Source organism: Theropithecus gelada, chromosome 2, assembly GCF_003255815.1.
Source record: "Theropithecus gelada isolate Dixy chromosome 2, Tgel_1.0, whole genome shotgun sequence".
NCBI lineage: Eukaryota > Metazoa > Chordata > Mammalia > Primates > Cercopithecidae > Theropithecus > Theropithecus gelada.
The window spans coordinates 160,849,731-160,869,166 of record NC_037669.1 but is presented as its reverse complement, the minus strand read 5'-3'; the positions used below and the strand labels follow the sequence as shown (position 1 = coordinate 160,869,166).

General features: G+C 36.8%; 1 protein-coding gene across 7 annotated transcripts in view; it reads left to right on the top strand.

Annotated features, from left to right (window-relative positions):
* NEK11 (NIMA related kinase 11) overlaps positions 1 to 19,436 on the top strand; it is a 291,394-nt gene that overhangs the window by 84,805 nt on the left and 187,153 nt on the right. For 6 of the 7 annotated variants that reach the window (XM_025374283.1, XM_025374271.1, XM_025374266.1 and 3 more), the window contains 2 exons: positions 6,674 to 6,738; positions 7,756 to 7,882. In XM_025374283.1, the coding sequence (XP_025230068.1) occupies positions 6,674 to 6,738; positions 7,756 to 7,882 (192 nt within the window). Of the gene's footprint in view, positions 1 to 6,673; positions 6,739 to 7,207; positions 7,279 to 7,755; positions 7,883 to 19,436 lie in introns of all 7 variants that reach the window. The other variant, XM_025374294.1, reaches the window with a different exon arrangement.

Below are 19,436 nucleotides of genomic sequence, written 5' to 3'. Positions count from 1 at the left end.
TTCATTTTATAAAGCCACAACCCCATTTCTGACCTAAGGCTCAAGAATACTGCTCCCAGACTGGGTTCTCCTGTTTAAGCAGGGGGGCAGATACACTGCAGTCAATTTCTCCTTAAAGACTTTGACTCCAATTGTGTCCTTCTTTTCTATTATTTTTATTCAGGATTTCAGTTCTACTTTCTTTATATACCCCACAAATTATTAATTAGTGCTACCATTATTATTGGCTTATAAGCCAAAATTAGTTTAGATTTCCCCACTTTTATCAATCTCTTGGTTCACCACTTCTTCCACCCCACGTCTTCCTTCTGTGGTCATGTTTTTTTCTCCCTAAAAGAAATCCTTAAGTTATGTGAATGGTAAACACTCAGTTTCTTTGCTTGTTTCTTTGAAAATGTTTTTATTTTTTCCTCATTCTTTTATAATAGTTTAACTACGATTTCAGCTAAATATGTATTATTATTTAGCTATTATTAAAAATGAAATTCCAGATGGACAGATATCTTATCTGACATTTTGAAAATATTATCTCACTGTCTTCTGGATTCTGTTATTGATGTTGAGAAGTCACTTTCCATCTAACAGATGTTCTTATTAAGGTAATATCTTTTCTTTCACTTGATTTTCAACATCTCTTTGTCTTTGGTGTTTTCCAATATTACAGGGTTATGTCTACTTGTGGATTTTTTTTTTTAATTCTGCCTGGGATTTGTTTTGCTTCTGAACTTGTGAATTCATGTCCTTCTAAATTCTGAAAATACCTAGTCATTCTCTCTTTGAATTTTGCTTCTCCCCTGTTTTCCTTTCACAGTGCTTATAGATGTATGTTGGACCATCACTCACATTCTGTTCTTTGTTGCTATGCACTCCTTTTAGGAATCCATTTATATATATATATTAGAACTTTAAGCCCATATTTCAGATGTCTCTTATACTCTTTTCTATGTTTTCTTTTTCTTTTTCTTTTTCTTTTCTTTTTTTTTTTTTTTTGAGACAGAGTCTCACTCTTGTTGCCCAGGCTGGAGTGCAATGGCACGATCTTGGCTCACTGCAACCTCCGGCTCCCATGTTCAAGTAATTATCCTGCCTCAGCCTCCTGAGTAGCTGGGATTACAAGTGCCTGCCACCATGTCTGGCGAATTTTTGTACTTTTAGCAGAGATGGGGCTTCGCCATGTTGGCCAGGGTGGTCTTGAACTCCTGACCTCAGGTGATCCACCTACCTCAGCCTCCCAAAGAGCTTGGATTACAGGCGTGAGCCACTGTGCCCAGCCTTTTCTGTTTTTAATCTTTTTTTCTTTTTGCACCTCAGTTGAAATATTTTTCACTAACCATTATGCCAGTTTCTAAGTCTTCTTTTCTGCCGTGTCTAATTTGATTTTATGCACTGAATTCTTAAGTTTAGTAAAATTTTGTTTCAGTTTTAGAATCTTCATTTGATTCCTAGAAAATCTGGCTCTCTATTGAAATTCTCCATTGTGTCAATTATTTTCTTGAGCATATAATCACAGTTATTTTCAAGTCCTTGCCCAATCATTTCAATAGGTGGATCACTTGTGTATTTGTTTCTTTCTTTCCTTTGGTTTTTAATCATTTGGTCTTATCTTTTGGCATGCCTGGTAGTTTTGGAGTGAATGCTGAACAATATATGTGAAATATTGAGAGATGTTAGATGATATTATCTTTCTCTGGAAAGGGTTTATTTTATTTTTTTTTCTCTGACTGACAGTTATATTTAGGGCAGATCACCTTGATCTAATTAGGAACTGAAATAGTTTAACTGTAAGCTGTAGGCTTTCAGAGGTTTGGTCTATTTTTAGTTTACCTTTATTTCTATGAAGAAGTTTTTCAGAGCTTTCAGCTGAAAGCTTTAGTTTTTTACTAAGATACCTCTTCCTTTGTGGACCCTGAAATCAAAGTTTATTGAATCTACTCAAAGCTCTGATTAAAAATTTAAAATAAACTTTATTTTTTAAAGCAGTTTTAGGTTCACAGCAAAATTGAGTGGAAGGTACAGAGATTTCCCTTATACCCCCTGCTCCCACACATGCATTGCCTCCCCTGTTATCAGCATTGCTACCAGCCATACATTTGTTATAACAGATGAACTTACATTGACAGATCATTATCGTCAAAGTCTATAGTTTACATTAGGCTTCATTCTTAGTGCTGTACATTCTTTGAGTTTGGGCACATGTGTGACATGTAACCATCATTTTAGTACCATAAAGTTGTTGCATGACCCTAAAAATTATCTGTGCTCTCCTTACTCATTCTTCCCTCCCTCTTAAACCTTGGCAACCACTTATCTTTTTGTTGTCTCCATAGTTTAACATTTTCTAGATTGTCATATAGCTGGAAACATATATAGATCTCTCAGACTGACTTCTTTTACTTAGTAGTATGCATTTAAGTTTCCTCTATGTCTTTTCATGCCTTAATAGCTCATATCTTCTTAGCACTAAATAATATTCTATTGTGTGAATGTACCACAGTTTATTTAACCATTCACCTACTGGAGGACGTGTTTGTTGCTTTCAAGTTTTGGCAATTATGAATAAAGCTGCTATAAACACCATTGTGCAGGTTTTTGTGTGGACATAGTTTTTAATTCATTTGAATAAATACCGAGGAACATGATTGCTGGATTATGTGGTAAGCATTTGTATCATTTTGTAAGAAACTGCCAAACTGTCTTCCAAAGTGGCTGAACCACTTTGTATTCCCACTAGCAGTGAATGAGAGTTTCTGTTATTACACATCCTTGTGAGCATTTGGTGTTGTCAGTGTCTGGATTTGGGCCATTCTAATAGGTGTGTAGTGGTACTTCATTGTTGTTTTAATTTGCATTTCTCTGATGACATATGATGTGGAACATCTTTTCAGGTTTATTTGCCATTTGTATATCATCTTTTGTGAGGTGTCTGTTAAGGTCTTTGGCCCATTTTAAAACCAGATTGCTTTCCTATTGTTGAGTTTTAATAGTTCTTTGTATATTTTGGATAACAATCTTTTTTTTTTTTTTTGAGACTGAGTCTGTCTCTGTCACCCAGGCTGGAGTGCAGTGTTGCGATCTTGGCTCACTGCAAGCTCCACCTCCCAGGTTCATGCCATTCTCCCGCCTCAGCCTCCCAAGTAGTTGGGACTACAGGCGCCCACCACCATGCCTGGCTAATTTTATTTTTGTATTTTTAGTAGAGACAGGGTTTCACCACGTTAGCCAGGATGGTCTCGATTTCCTGACCTTGTGATCTGCCCGCCTCAATCTCCCAAAGTGTTTGGATTACATGGCATGAGCCACTGTGCCTGGCCAACAGTCTTTTTTATCAGATATGTCTTTTGCAAATCTTTTCTTCCAGTCTATGGCTTATCTTTTTATTCTCTTGACAGTGTTTTCTTGCAGAGCAGGAATTTTTTATTTTAATAATGTCTAGCTTATCAATTACTTCATGGATTGTGCCTTTGGTGTTCTATTTTAAAAGTTATCACCAAACTTAAAATCATCTAGATTTTATCACATATTATTTTCTAGCAGTTTTATAGTTTTACGTTTTACATTTTTTAGGCCTGCGATTCATTTTTGAGTTAATTTTTGCACAGGCTGTAAGGTCTGTGTCTAGATTCATCTATTGTATATGAATGCCCAGTTGTTTCAACTGTGTTCCATTGCATTGCCTTTGCTTCTCTGTCAAAGATCGGTTGACTGTATTCATGCAGTTTTATTTCTGGGCTCCCTATTCTGTTTTATTGATCTTTTTTTTTTCCTCCCCAATACTATACTGTCTTAATTACTGTACTTTATAGAAAGTCTTGACATCAGGTAGTATCAGTCCCCCAACATTGTTGTTCTCCTTCAAATGACCTAATATAGGTCTTTTGCCTTTCCATACAAATTTTAGAATCTGTTTATCAATGTCTACAAAATAACTTCCTGGGATTTAGATTGGGGTTACATTGCATCTATTGATCAATTTGGAAAGAATCCATATCTTGACAATATTGAGTCTACCCATCCATGAACATGGATTATTTTTCCATTTATTTAGTTCCTCTTTGATTTTTTTTTCATTACAGTTGTATAGATTTCCTCATATAGATCTTGTACCTATTTTATTAGATTTATACCTAAGTGTTTCATTTTGGGGGTACTAATGTAAGTATATTTTAATTTTAATGTCAAATTCTACTTGTTCATTGCTGGTATATATGAAAGCAATTGATTTTTGTATATCAATCTTGTATTCTGCAACATTGCTATAATTACTTCTTAATTCCAGGAGGTTTTCTTAATTGATTCTTTTGGATTTTCTACTTAGATGATCGTATCATCTGTGAACAGAGAGAGTCTGTTTTTTCTTTTCCCATCTCTATAACTTTTGTACTTCTTTTTCTTGTTTTACTTAATTAGCTAGGACTTTCAGTATAATGTTGAAAATAAATGATTAGAGGGGACATTTTTCCTTTGTTCCTGATATCAGGAGAAAAACTTCAGGGTGCTCATTGTACAGTGTGATATTAGCTGTAGGTTTCTTGTAAATATTCCCTATTGCCAGTTTATCAGAGTTATTGTCATGAATGGGTATTGGATTTTGTCAATTGCTTTTTCTGCATCTATTGATATTTTCATGTGATTTTTCTTCTTTATTCTGTTGATGTGATGGATTACATTAATTGACTTTCAAATGTTAAAGCAGCTTTGCATACCTAGTATAAATCCCACTTGGTTGTGGTGTATAATATGTATATTTTTTAGACAGCATCTCGCTCTGTCATCCAGGCTGGAGTGCAGTGGGGTGATCTCAGCTCACTGCTGCCTCTGTCTCCCAGGTTCAAGCGATTCTCCTACCTCAGCCTCATAAGTAGCTGGGATTACAGACACCTGCCACCACACCCAGCTAACTTTTGTATTTTTAGTAGAGATGGAGTTTCACCATGTTGGCCAGGCTGGTTTCAAACTCCTGACCTCGGGTTATCCGCCCACCTCGGCCTCCCAAAGTGCTTGGACCACAGGAATGAGCTACCGCACCTGGCCTACAATGTTGGATTTGATTTGCTAATATTTCATTGAGGATTTTTGCATCTACATTCATCAGAGATACTGGTTTTTAGTTTTCTTTTCTTGTAATGTCTTTGTTTGGTTTTAATATTGGGATGATGCTGACATCTTAAAATGAGTTAGGGAGTATTTCCTCTGCTTTTATTTTCTGAAAGAGATTATAGATATTTGGTGTAATTTCTTCCAATATTTGGTAGAATTTGCCAGTGAACCCATCTGGGCCTGGTGTTTTTTATTTGGAAACTTATTAATTATTGATTGAATTTATTTAATGAAGATGGGCCTATTCAATTGCCTGCTTCTCGTGTGATTTTTGGCAGCTTGTGTCTTTGAAGGAATTGGTTCTATAATCTATGTTATCAAATTTGTGGTTATAGATTGTTAATAGTGTTGCTTTTTTATTCTTTTAATGTCCACGGGAATCTGTAGTGATACCCTCTCTTTCATTTTTGATTTTAATAGTTTTTGTCTTCTATCTTTTTGTTTTAGTGAGGCTGGCTAGAGGCTGGTTGATGTATTGATCTTTTCAAAGAACCAGCTTTTATTTTTATTGATATTCTTTATTGGTTTCATGTTTTCAATTTTATTATTTCTGCTGTAGTATTTCTCCTTACTTTGGATTTAATTTGCTTTTCTTTTCTAGTTTTCTATGGTGGAAGCTTAGATAACTGATTTTAGATCTTCCTTTTTTTTCTAATATATACATTAAATGCTATACATTTCCCTCTAAGCACTGCTTTTGCTATATCGCACAAATTTTGATAAAGTGTGTTTTCATTTTCATTTAGTTCAAAATATTTTGAAATTTCTCTTGAGATTTCTTCTTCATTGTTTAGAAGTGTGTGGTTTTATATTTACATATTTTGTGATTTTCCAGTTTTCTTTCTGTTATTAATTTCTAGTTTGATCCATTTTGATGTGAGAGCAGAAATGGTATGATTTCTCTTCTTTCAAATTTGTTAATGTTTTATGGCCTAGAATGACTTTCATTTTCTTTTTGAATAATTCTCAGGCAATTTTTCTCATTTTTATGTGAGCTCAACTGTGCATATATGAAGATATTTGTATACTTTATTCAGCATTTTAGTTTTTTATGTAAAGATTTTCAAGTTTTCTAGTTCTTCATAATGCCATAAAATAAAGGTCTTAACTGACATAATTTACAGTACTGGCTTGTAGTCATATTTAATAAATATTACCTATTCTTAAATGTCATCAACAACATTATTATTTCACAAGTATACAAAACTTGGACATTTGGGTAATAATAGATTACAAACTGGTCTATCAATTGAGGATATGGTTACTGGATATAGTACTATGTAGGTTACGCTACAAAAACATAATAAAATATAGCCTACTGAAATAGTTGAAAGCATATCACCTTTCTCCAAACCACATGTTCCCCACCCTTTAAAATCTTTATTTTAAAACTTTTGTTTCCTCAAACAGGGAAACTGGGAAGTGTTGTGACTTTGTAGCTTTTAAACATTGAAAGATATATCTATGGGAGTATATATTTATGTATAAATCACATGCAACAATATATATTATTTACATGGGGATTTAAAAATTTTATATTCTGCATGAAGTTGTGTATCTTTTTTGTCTTTTGTAGGAGGATACTTCATCGAGACTTAAAGTCAAAGAACATATTTCTGAAAAATAATCTACTTAAAATTGGTAAGATTTTAAAAAGTATGAATTCCAAAAACACAGAACAGTATATTCTAGATATTATCATATCAAATTTAAGTAAATGGTACATGGAAGTGTTAGAGTAATCATTGGTTTATTTAAATTTCTCAAATGTTTAAGTATGTGTGCTGCTGAAATGAACACTAAATTTCCCAGGTTTCTTACCTGATGGGCCCAACAAAACCTAATTATTTTGTTTCTGAGTATTGATATAAATTGAGGTATACACATTTACCACATATTTGATAGATTTTCAAATATACTCTGAGTTCCCTGTGTCATGCCAGGCACTTTACAAGTTATTAGAGTCATTTTACTGGTTTGATGAGTGACTACAGGTTTCTCATTTATATTATTTCATCACAAGCAATAAGCGGTTATAGATAATTAAAATGTTGATATAATGGCTTTGTTAACCTTTAGTTCTTCAGAGCTGTACCTCTCCTCATACCAGCTACTGGATCATCTAATCATCATATAGGGTGTTCTTGGGGAAGGAAGGAATAAAAGCGTGCAACTAGTTAGGCAAGTATAAAAAAGCTGATAGATTCAAATTTTTATAGGCATGTTCTTAAATAGTCTCAGATCTTTTCTTTAAAACTCTCCTTTATTGTAAATTTAAGAACAAATTCTTCCCCCCTCAGGTGACATTGTATATCATCTTATTTAGCTTTTCCAAAATCATTCTGTTTGCCATTATTCAGACTTGAAATAGCTTTTTATATCAAATTGTCTAGTTTCCCATAATTCCAGAAGTAAAGAATTTTAGCTTACATAATTCACTTTCCTGGCTCAAAGTCTTCCTTCTCCTATAAAACTTACGTTTTTAAAGCTATTTACCAGCGTTGTGTAATTTAAGATATATTACTTCTCTTTCCTGTTAAAATGCTATGAACCATTGCATAATAAAATGGTCAAATTAGGCACTCATTCAGTTGTTAATTTCCAGGGCTAATTTTCTGTTGGCTTAAAGTATTCATAAAAATTAATTATTTTTTCAAGGAGATTTTGGAGTTTCTCGACTCCTAATGGGATCCTGTGACCTGGCCACAACGTTAACTGGAACTCCCCATTATATGAGTCCTGAGGCTTTGAAACACCAAGGCTATGACACAAAGTCGGACATCTGGTGAGTGGGCTAGCGGGCTAGACTCTTCATCTGCTGTCCTAAAAGAATGGTACATTTTGTCTTTCAGCTCATTTGCTTGCTGCATACATTCACTTTATCCCTTTGACGTGAATATTTCTGTGACCAGAGTAAAGGAAGGTCTTTTGCATTTAGAGCTTGATATATTTCATTAAACTAGTTTCAAAAATTCTCTTTATTCATTGATTAATTGGTTGGTTTTGGATTTTTAGTTCCTGAATCACAAGGGAAAGTTCTTAATGTACCATAAGCATTAAATTTTAATACATTTCTGTTAACCTATTAAATAAAGTATTTGTAATCATAAGTACTGTGCTTATTCTATTTTAAGGTTAACTTCGATCTCTGTGGGGAATGTACAGATTTTCTGTATATTTTTTCTTTTTGTTACTTTTAAGAATTTTACTAAAGATACTGGCTTTAAGGACAAACTAATTTTTTTTTTTTTTTTTTTTTTGGGTTGCCTCTTGGGTTGAAGCAATTCTCCTGCCTCAGCCTCCCGAGTAGCTGGGACTACAGACTCCTGCCACCATGGCTGGCTAATTTTTTTGTATTTTTAGTAGAAATGGGGTTTCACTGTGTTAGCCAGGATGGTCTCGATCTCCTGACGTCGTGATCTGCCCGCCTCAGCCTCCCAAAGTGCTGGGATTACAGGTGTGAGCCACCGCACCTGGACTAGGATAAACTAAATTTTAAAATTTCTGAATTTTCAGTGATAGATACATCTGCGATGTCTGAGTTTCTCTGAGCTCTTATATCAAAGTAATTTCTCCTTCCTTGTTGTGGAACTAGGTGAAATCTCATTGCAGAAGCCATGTGGAAAACTGTGTTCAATATGTTCTAGTGTAAATAATAGGTCCTAGCAAACTATCACAAGAACTGAAAACCAAACACCGCATGTTCTCACTCATAGGTGGGAACTGAACAATGAGATCACTTGGACTCAGGAAGGGGAACATCACACACCGGGGCCTATCATGGGGAGGGGGGAGGGGGGAGGGATTGCATTGGGAGTTATACCTGATGTAAATGACGAGTTGATGAGTGCAGCACACCAACATGGCACAAGTATACATATGTAACAAACCTGCACGTTATGCACATGTACCCTACAACTTAAAGTATAATAATAATAAATAAATTAAAAAATAATAATAATAATAATAGGTCCTATTTCTTTTCCTCTGAAGAGGAATCTTAATATATACTTTTCTGCTTGTTAAGGACTGAAAGAATAATCTAGCTGAGGGCTAGTTAATTAAGTAAATAATTATTATATACAAATCAACATAAATAGTTCTGAGTTTTCAAAGATAAGCAGTGCAAAAGATGTGCTCACTTCACTCTTCTAAAGACGACAAAGTAGAAAATTATGTTTTCTCTGGTTAGGGAAGTAAACCACAGCAGGGGATATTGCTTAGGATTTTCACAAGGGTCATCTGTTCCTTGTTCTCGTGCCTACCAAATGGGAGAGAACATTGTCAAGATTAGGTCTGGGTGTGGCAGTTCCCCACAAATCCTGTCCTTTCAATTCAGTCTTGCAATTGTTCATTTCTAAATTATTGACAGGTTTTGTTTTTTTTTTTAATCATTGGCTTACTTCTGCCCTGGAGGTCTTTTCCAATTCACCTATCATCTTCTCTCTTCTTTCCTTCTAACCCGCTTAACTACCACATCCAAAAGAAAAGGAAAACCCAAACCAAACAGAACCAAACATCACAAAGGTATTTTTAGAGGAATAACTAATGAGTTCCTTTAAATTTTGCTTTATTGAACATCTACTCTTTGCCCAGAACTAGGTAACATCCCTTAGGTATAAAGCAAAAGTGATAGGATTCCTACCTGTCAGGAGAAATCTTGCTGCTTTTGGAGTCCCTTTCCCTAGTTTGAGAAATCAATTTCGGGCTTTGCTTCAGATTGAATTTCAATTATGTACCTATATATCTCTTTACATTTAATTTTAAAAATTAATATTATAGACATTTTTAAATAGACTCAAATATATATCTTTATAGTTTAAGGTTATATGGTATCTCAGGAAGATATTATGTTATGTCATCTGAATTAAGAGTAAATTAATTTACAAAGCCTATCATTTAAGTTTTTGGAATTATATGTAACAAACCTGGCTCCTTTTGACAGGCATCTGTATCTGCTTTCCAGATCAGATGAATGTCTCCTAGAAGGCGAAAGCAGCAGAACCCACGGAGAGGAAAGGAAAGCATAGAGTATTTGTGTCAGTTATGTCAGTGCTATTTCTTTTTTAAAAAACTGCTCCTACTATTACTATTACTATAATGGAGAATTATGGGATATCCGACAGTATTGCTGTAGTTTAGGATTACAAAAATGTCTGACTAAAGAAAAAAAAAACCAACCAAAACCTCCAAAATATAACAAATGCAGAAGGATTTCAATGTGTTTCTCTGAGCTTTAGGTTAGCCCTCCTTGCAGAGATTATTAACTTTTCAGCAAGTACAAGCTTAGGATTCATCATCATCCTGACCCCAAATAACCACCTTATTATGGATTTAGTAATTACCTTGGTTGTATCAGAATCAAAGTGGGCTTATCTGGTAATGAAATTTCTATTGCCAAACCTAAAATGGGAAGAATAAGATATCTATTAATTATAGTGGCAGATACATACATGTGATGAGTAATCTTTAGTAGACACTCTTAGAAAAATTAGATTGAATGAGGTCGAGAACCTATCTCTGAATCTCAGTGTGTAGCATCTGTTTATTGTGGATTTTTTTTTAGGATTGGAAACACTTATGAATAATTGACAAGTGTTTTATTTTAGCACTAATAGCTGTTCATATTATATTTATAATGCTTAAAGGAGAATTTGCTTAAAGGAGAATTGGCCTAATACTAATTATGTTTTCATCCGTTAATGTTTGCCCATATGTAACATTATCTTCGTTCTGAAATCTGTTAAACTTTTCCGACTTCATTTATTTATAGCATTCAGTACAGGAAGTCCTTCTCCTAAAAGTGGGTTAGGTTCCAAAAGTGCATAAAGTGATTTGCAAAGTTAGGATAGTTAGGTTTACTGAGGACAATGCCTTGATCACAGCTGATTTGTATAAGCAATTGTTGAATACTCTTATACCCACAGGAGAAATACAAATATGAGTTGGGTTCCTAGGCCAGCTCATTAAATTGATTTAAACTATGAATAGTTAGAGTATGTTATTTTGGTAGGAGAAACAAATAAAGGGCAATATTATTTGAATAATAGTACTGCAATTAAACAGAAAGAAAACAATATTTCACTGTTGGTCTTGTGTACTTTGTTGTGAGAAGCCAGCCAGATGGCTCTTTGATCTTGTAGCCCCCATATTCTTTGGGTGATTTAAGTAAAGCAACAGTGGTGGGAATAGTGGCAACATCCAGAGTGTACCGTGAAGCTCTCAGGGTTTTTCTCAGAGATTTGGTGTGGAAGTTGGTTGGGTAGGGGACAGAGAAGGAGTCTAGTTCATGCCCAACATTGGACTCAGGCTCTCGTGATCTTGGGGCCAAAGTATCAGACAAGGATTAGCTATGGGTAGAAGAAAACAGAGAAGAACCAGCACCTGCCTGACCTGCCAGGACCAAGAAAGTATTCTCACAGAAAAACATTTCCAGGGTGGTCAGGGAAGGGATGGGGACAACAGCCTATTTTTTTTTGAGAAATACAGTCCAACTTGGCAGCGTTTCCTGTAACTAAAATGGGGCCATCTAGTAGCTGGCAGCCAACAGCTTCATCAGCTCCCTCTTAGTGAAGAAAGCTCTGGAGCAAAAGAATTCATTTTTTTTCATTGCCCATGGCCTGGGAAGTTCTTATATGGGTTCAGAAGGAAGCTATTGACTAGGGAGTGCTTTCCTAGGGAATAAGCACTGGTGTCAGTTTTTTCATCCAATAGGAGCTTAGGTAAGAAAACATTGCAGTCAGGTGAAGTATATTTGAGCATTAATATATTTTTTTCAATGACTAGAATGAAATGGTTGATACAAACTCTGCAGATAGTACTAATTTAGCCTGATGAATTTTTAAAAGGTTAATAATATAGCTAATAAATCCTTGTTAAATTGATATTGATAGAGGAATGACAGTACAAGATGGCTGAATAAGGACTCCACTGATCATGGCCCTCCCCAGGAACACCAGGTTTTAAAAAAATTTAAATTTTTAATTCTTGTGGGTACACAGTAGATATATATATTTATGGGGTACATGAAATATTTTGATACAGGCATGCAATGCAGAATAATCACATCATTGGAAAATGTGGTATCCTTCCCCTCAAGCATTTATCCTTTGAGGAAGACCAAGTTTTACAACTGTCTACACAAAGGAATCACCTTCATATGAACCAAAAACCAGGTAACAACTCAGCCACAGTTGTGTAGAGGATCAAGGGAGATCTTGGAGTCTCTGACTCCATGTCTTAGGTCTTGGATAGCATTTCTGGACCTTCCCTGGGCCAGAGGGGAGCCGGTGCCCTGAGGGATAAGTTCCAGGCCTGGTGGTATTCACCACAAGCTGAAGGAAGAGTCCTTAGGCCTTAATTGAGCATCAGTGGTAGCCTGGGAATATTCCCTATAGGCCTGTAGTGATGGTGGCCATGGAGTGAAGCTCCTCTGCACATAGAAAGGGGAGGGAAGAGTGGGAAGGACTGTGTCATGTGGCTTGAGTGCCAGCACAGCCACAGTAGAATAGAACACCATGCAGATTTCTAAGGTTTTTAACTCTAGTCCCTGGCTCTGGGAGAGCATCTCTGGACCTGCCCAGGACCTAGGAAACTCACATCCCTCAAGGGAAGGACACAGACCTGGCTGGCTTCATCATCTGCTGATTGTAGAGCCCCAGGGCCTTGAGTGAACATAGGTAATAGGAAGTGGTTACAGGGTGCCATGCTGGCTTCAGGTCTGAGCCAGCACAGTCCCGGTAGTGGTGACCAAAGGAGTGCTTGTGTCACCCCAACTTCAGTTCCAGGCAACTCAATACAGAGACTCCATTTGTTTGGGAGAAAGTAAGCAAAGAGAACAAGAGTCTTTGCCTTGTAATCCAAAGAATTATTCTGCATGTTATCTAAGACCACCAAGTTGTGGTACCCCTACAAGTCTGTAAGAACTACAGTGTTACGGGGCTTGGGGTAGCCCCAATGCAAATACACCCAAGTATTTTCAAATACCTGGAAAGCCTTCCTAAGAAGGATGGGTACAAACAAGCCCAGATGGTGAATACTATAATAAATACCTAACTCTTCAATGCCCAGGCACTGATGAACATTCACAAGTGTCAAGACCAACCAGGAAAACATGACTTTACCTAACAAACTAAATAAGGCACTAGGCACCAATCCTGGAGAAACAGAGAAATGCAACCTTTCAGACAGATAATTCAAAATAGCTGTTTTGAGGAAACTCAACAAAATTCAAGATAACACAGTGAAGGAATTCAGAATTCTATCAGATAAATTTAACAAAGAGAGTGAAATAATTAAAAAGAATCAAGCAGAAGTTCTGGACTTGAGAAATCAATTGACTGGAGAATGCATCAGCGTATCTTAATAGCATAATTGATCAAGTAGAAGAAAGAATTAGTAAGCTTGAAGACAGGATATTGGAAAATACACAGAGCTCTGAGATAAGAGAAAAAAGAAAAACAAAAAAATGAAGCCCACCTACAAGATCTGGAAAGTAGCTTCAAAAGGCAAGTCTAAGAGTTACTGGCCTTAAAGAGGAAGTGGAGAAAGAAATAGGAGTAAGAAGTTTATTAAAAGGAATAATAACAGAGAACTTCCTGAATCTAGAAAAAGATATTAATATATAAGTATAAGAAGGTTATAGAAGACCAAGCAGATTTAAGTCATTAATAAATGATGTGACAAATTTATATACTCTTGTTTTGTTAATTCTGTGGGAGAATTGGAGAGGGAGGCTTAGCTCAGAATTTTCTTTCATTCCTCTTACTAAAAGAAAAATTTACTTGTGTTAACAAGTTCTTATTTCAAACATGCAAATTTATTTGGCAAGTATTAAATCTTATCACCACTCTTCATTGTTTAAGTTGCTTTTTAACTGGAGACAGGAGAATTTGCTTAAAGGAGAATTGGCCTAATACTAGTTATGTTTTCATCTGTTAATGTTTGCCCATATGTAACATTATCTTCGTTCTGAAATCTGTTAAACTTTTCCGGCTTCATTTATTTATAGCATTCAGTACAGGAAGTCCTTCTCCTAAAAGTGGGTTAGGTTCTTGGAATCCCTAGTTGAGACTAGTCTTTCTATAGGAAGTCAAATTGGGGTTGAATCTTTCAAATTCCAGGATTGGGCACTTTGTAGCAAGGAACATCAGGGGCGAGGAAAGAGTATAGCCTTGAGAGCCTGGGCAGGGCCTGGATTTCTGAGGAAAGAGACCTCTTTGAATGGGAGCATAAGGTAAAATGTCCCATTATCCATAGGGGCATGTGGCAGATTGTGTTTTCCAAAAATGGCCATCATAACATATCACTTCTCATATGTTCTTTTTATAATGTGATATTTACACACTCTTATTGAGAGTTGGAGTCTGTGTTCCCTCACCTTTAATTTGGGTAAGGCTGTGATTATGGCAAAATTGATGCTATGTGGCTTCTGAATCTAGATAATAAAAACAACATAGATTTTGCTTGGTTCTCTTGAAATTCTTGTTCTTGGAACCCAACTACCCTGTTGTGAGGAAGCCTGAGTGGCACATTGAGAGGCCAACATGGAGAGGGCCACATTGAGAGGAACCAAGGCCTTTGATCTTTACCCCCACTGAGCTTCCAGCTGATAGCCAGCATCAATTGGCCAGTCATGTGCGTGAGCCATCTTGGAAGTAGATCCTTAAGCCTCAGTTGAGCATCACCAGCAGATGCTGTGGGGAGCAGATTCAAGGCTTCCCTGTCAGTCTCTGACCAAAAAGATTCATGATCAAAATGACTGATTATTGTTGTTTTAAGGTACTAAGGTTTGGGGTGGTTTTTTATGCAGCAGTGGTGACTGGAGCAGGACTTCATCAGGAGAGCAGCAGGCAGGAGTTGAGAAGTAGCCTCTAATCTAGGCCTCCATATGACAATCTGGCAGTGTTCATTTTCTTTATGTCAAAAGGCACAATAAATTGCTTAACAGAAGAAGCTTGTGCCAGGAGAGCAATCTGGCACTCTACTTGCTGGTCTGTTTGGTGGGTAGAACCCAAGAACCTGGACCACAGCTGAGAACTTCCAGACCAGCAACTTTTCCATGTGCCTTGGAACTCTTCTTTCACTCCTCCTGACCTTGCCTTCTTTCTCCCAACCCCCACCCCAACGTCAGCCCCAGCACTGGACCATCTGACTCCAGCCTTATCTTTCTGTCACTCCCATGATTCAGTGGTATGCTGGAGCTCATACCAGCTCATAAGACCCACTTATCTACAATTCTTCTCAAGTCAGTGTTCACTGATATCACATTAGTAACTTGAAAACAACCATGGTATTTATACCATGGAAATTTGTAAATTAGGGCTTCTCCTCCTACCTCAGAAAGGCAGTGTACCAGAACAGCTCATACCTTTAGCCTTACTCTTTCTTGCCCGTAGGGTAGTATTTGCAGAAAGGAAGAGACGTGAAGACATGAGGGTTTCTGTCCTCAAAGGAATGATAAACATATAAACAAATTGCTGTATACTGTTGTAGTACAATACATGTTCTGATGTATAAAGTGGAGAGTGATTGACCGCTGGGGATGGGGTAGAGCGCATCAGCTACAGTCTTAGAGAGTGCATGATTCCTGCTCAGGATGGGGAAAAAATGAATAAGAGTTTGGCAAATGTATTTCATGTAAAAAGACCCAATGTCAATGACCAAAAATGAGGGGTGCCCACTGGGAGAAGAGGGAGGGAACTGTGTAGGGAAAGTGGCTGGCCAGAAGAACCATTTGGCCAGGGCCTTCTCATTCACAAAGGGCCTCAAATGTGTGTGTTTAAAGTTATTGCCAAATGAAGTGGTATATGTTAAAGGTGTTTATTTATTTAATGCCAAAATTTCAGATATACCACCAATTTTGAAACTTTTATTGTGGTATTTATTCATTTAAAAAATATACTGGGAATTTAAAAGTAGTTACAAATGACTTGGACCTTCTCTGACTCCTGAAAGATTCTGAGAAAAGGTATGAAAGGACATGGAAGCGTGAGAAAGCTCAGGGTCTTTTGATTAGCTGTAGGACAAAGTGTGTGTGTGGCAAGGAGGGGAGTGTTGGTACGTTTGACTGAAGGGCGGGCAGGAGTCAGATGGTGAATGACCCATGTAATTATGGTAAGAAGCTTGTACTCTTCTGGAGTATGAGAAACTGCTAAAGGCTGTTAAGCAGAGGAATGATGTATCAGTCAGCTTTGCTGCTCTAACAAAGAACTCCAAAAAACTCTCAGTTACTTCGTATATATTTTTTTGGCATTACATGAGGACTGCAGATTAACTGAGTTTCTATTCCAAGGTGCAGCCTGCTCTGATCTATGGTTTTCCCAGTTCCAGGACACAGGTTATGCTCTGAGCTAACATGGACAATACAGTGCTAGAGAGAGAGCATATGTCTGCCTTTAGATTCTCCACTCAGTTAGTTGTGACACACTTCGTATCCACCCATATTCTGTTGACTGAAGCAAGTCCTGTGCCAATTCCCCCCGTGGGGGAAGGGAAAAAGAATATTTGCAAAGAGCCATCAATCTACCAGGGGAGTCAGTCTTACTATGATGCCAGCTGGGCTATAGAAAACTGACAGGAGGGAGAAGATTGGTGAAGATCAAAGGAGGAAGATAGGTAGGTCTTCTATTAACCTGGCACGTTCTACTACTTTTGATGTTCTGTCCCTCATAAAAGAGCCTCCGGAGATGATATAAAATTATTAAAGTAGTTGGAACATAGCAATTTGATCAAAGTATGAAGCAGTTGATGCCCCATGGGCAGTGCTCGCTGTTGCCATATTCGGTCTTGATGGAGTGGCTGAGTGAATAACCGTTGGTAATGTAAGGATGCTTTGATCATTGTTTCCATTGCCAACCTACCTCCCTACCCCAACTCTGATCACTGTCCACATCCTTTCCCAAGCTGTGTGGTTTGCATAGAATCTATAACTGTGACCTCAAGAACAGCTAAAGATGCAAAGAATCTTTGACTTTTGGTCAGTTTTTCTCTTCTGCCACCCTGTGGTCTCCTTGTCCTCCTCACTTACTGGTTTTAATCTTTTTCCTCCATTAGCCACATTCTTATGGTATGGAGGACATGGGACCACTACAGAGGAGAGAGATTTGATAATCTTCCTTGAAACATTGTAAAGCTCAGTTATGGAGGAAAGTAATTAGAAAGAGCTGGTATGAACAGGAGAAAATGCACCCAAACCTTGTTTTGTCTATAATTTTAAGGGTCGTCTTCCCTAAAATGTGGCAGTATATTAGAATATGATAAAAGAAATGAGTTCACTTTTCTTTTTAAATATTCTTTAAAAAATTCATCTCATCAGTCACGCTAGCCACATTTTCAGTGCTCAAAAGCCAAATGTGGCTGGTGGCTATTTTATAAGAACATTTCCATGGGTTCAATAAATTCTTTTGGACAGCCCTGAACTATTTTGCTCCAGCTGCTTTAAGCCTTATCTTGGGATTTCTTGCATTCACCCTGCTTTTGGATTGGGCAGAACCCCTGCTGGGTTTAATTGCTATGCTTAGATTGGCCCACTGTGGATAGTTTGAGGTTCTTCTGTTTTCATGTCCCTTGATCACTCCATTGCTTCCCTCTGCTTCTTCTCACAGAGATGCTGATACTATGCCAGTCATGTAGCTATGTGGTTTGTGTTCCTTCACTTGCACTGTGAGGTTCAAGGGGACATCTTATCACCTGACTTTATTATAAATTATAATAAATATTATTCATGGATTTTGAGTTTTGTTCTGTAGCTGCTCTGTTTTCATATGTGGATTCAAGAAAGATCTAAAAACTATGCTTCCACTGTAGATACCGTTTCCCCCCAAATGCTTGGAATCAGCATTTTAACAAAACCCCTAAGTGATTTGCGTATATGTTAAAGTTTGGGAAACACTGATAGAGGTTCTGAGATATGGTAGGTTATTCATAAACAATTGCTATATAATATTGTTTCTTAAGTACTATTACTTCAAGCAGCCCAATGGTTTTCGTTATATTTATTTTCATTTCGTTATATTTAGATTGAATTTAGGTTAATACTCAATTCTACCTAAGTAAAGACTTTCATTTAGGGTGATACACACTAAAGCAAAACCCACTACTCTTGTATTACATTTCTATTACTCTTTCTATAGATTGAACTGATTACTCTTTTCTAGATGAATATATCAGGATGCTCCTCGATTACATCAAATAAAAACATTATCTAGAAGATCAACAAAACTTCCTAACCAACTAGAGTCATGCATTGCCCTGGGGCAGGCCTGCCTTTGCAGAGTCTGGCAGATTTTGAAGGGTAAATTTAGTTACCTTAAGATAAGACAAAGCCTGAATTACATTTGTGATTTAGTGTCAATCAACCTGTGCTTCAGAAATTTTCTCAGTAGTTCTGGACAAGTTGTTCAACTTGGACAGATGGTAAGTTTATGGAGTTCAGGTGTAATTTGCTTCACAGACACCTGATCCCAGCCTTCTTTTTCATTGCTTGTATTCACTCCCTCAGGGATTTATTTGCTTACCTCTTCAAAGTTGTCTGTATTTTGGAAAAAGAAAGGAATGCAAATCATAAACTTCTAAGTATGTCTCACTTGTTTATTTCAGCTCTCCCCCACCCCCAATCTACTTTTGTATCAGCAGATTGAAGACCTGGGAGTCAAATAAAAGAAAATTATTTTAAAAGGATGGAAGTGAACAGTCTTAGATGATTCCTATATGGAAATGTCTGGTTGGAAACTAGGAAAAAAAAAAACACTTGGTACATAGAAATATAGTCACCATATGTATTTTGGTTACCTACCGTATGTATTTAACAAAACCCCTAAGTGATTTGCATGTATGTTAAAGTGTGGGAAACACTGACAGGGGCTCTGAGATATGGTAGGTAACCAAAAATCTTTTACCTTTGAGTGTCAAGGTAGTTTCTGTAATCAGTTGGTCCAAGTTTCAGTTACTAGCGCCCATTCCAAGGGTAGGTACACTGGGACCACTATAGCAGGTCCGTTTCCACAAGTTACTGGCTGATAAATGAAGTTTTCTCTATGTGCTAGAGTGCAAGCAAATATTAGTCATCAAAGTGAAACAGGTAATTGCACTGCATACTGAGAGGATTTCCAAAACAGAGAGTACTATAGTCTTATATCAGAATTAACTGATTACTAAGTTAGCCTATAGATCTAATTGTTCCATAGTTTCTTTAGCCAGATAATTGCATATCTTTTTTATTTTTATTTATTTTTAGAGATGGTCTCACTCTGTTGCCTAGGCTGGAGTGCAGTTGTGCAATCATAGCTCACTGTAACCTCAAACTCCTGGGCTCAAGTGATCCTCCCACCCCAGCCTCT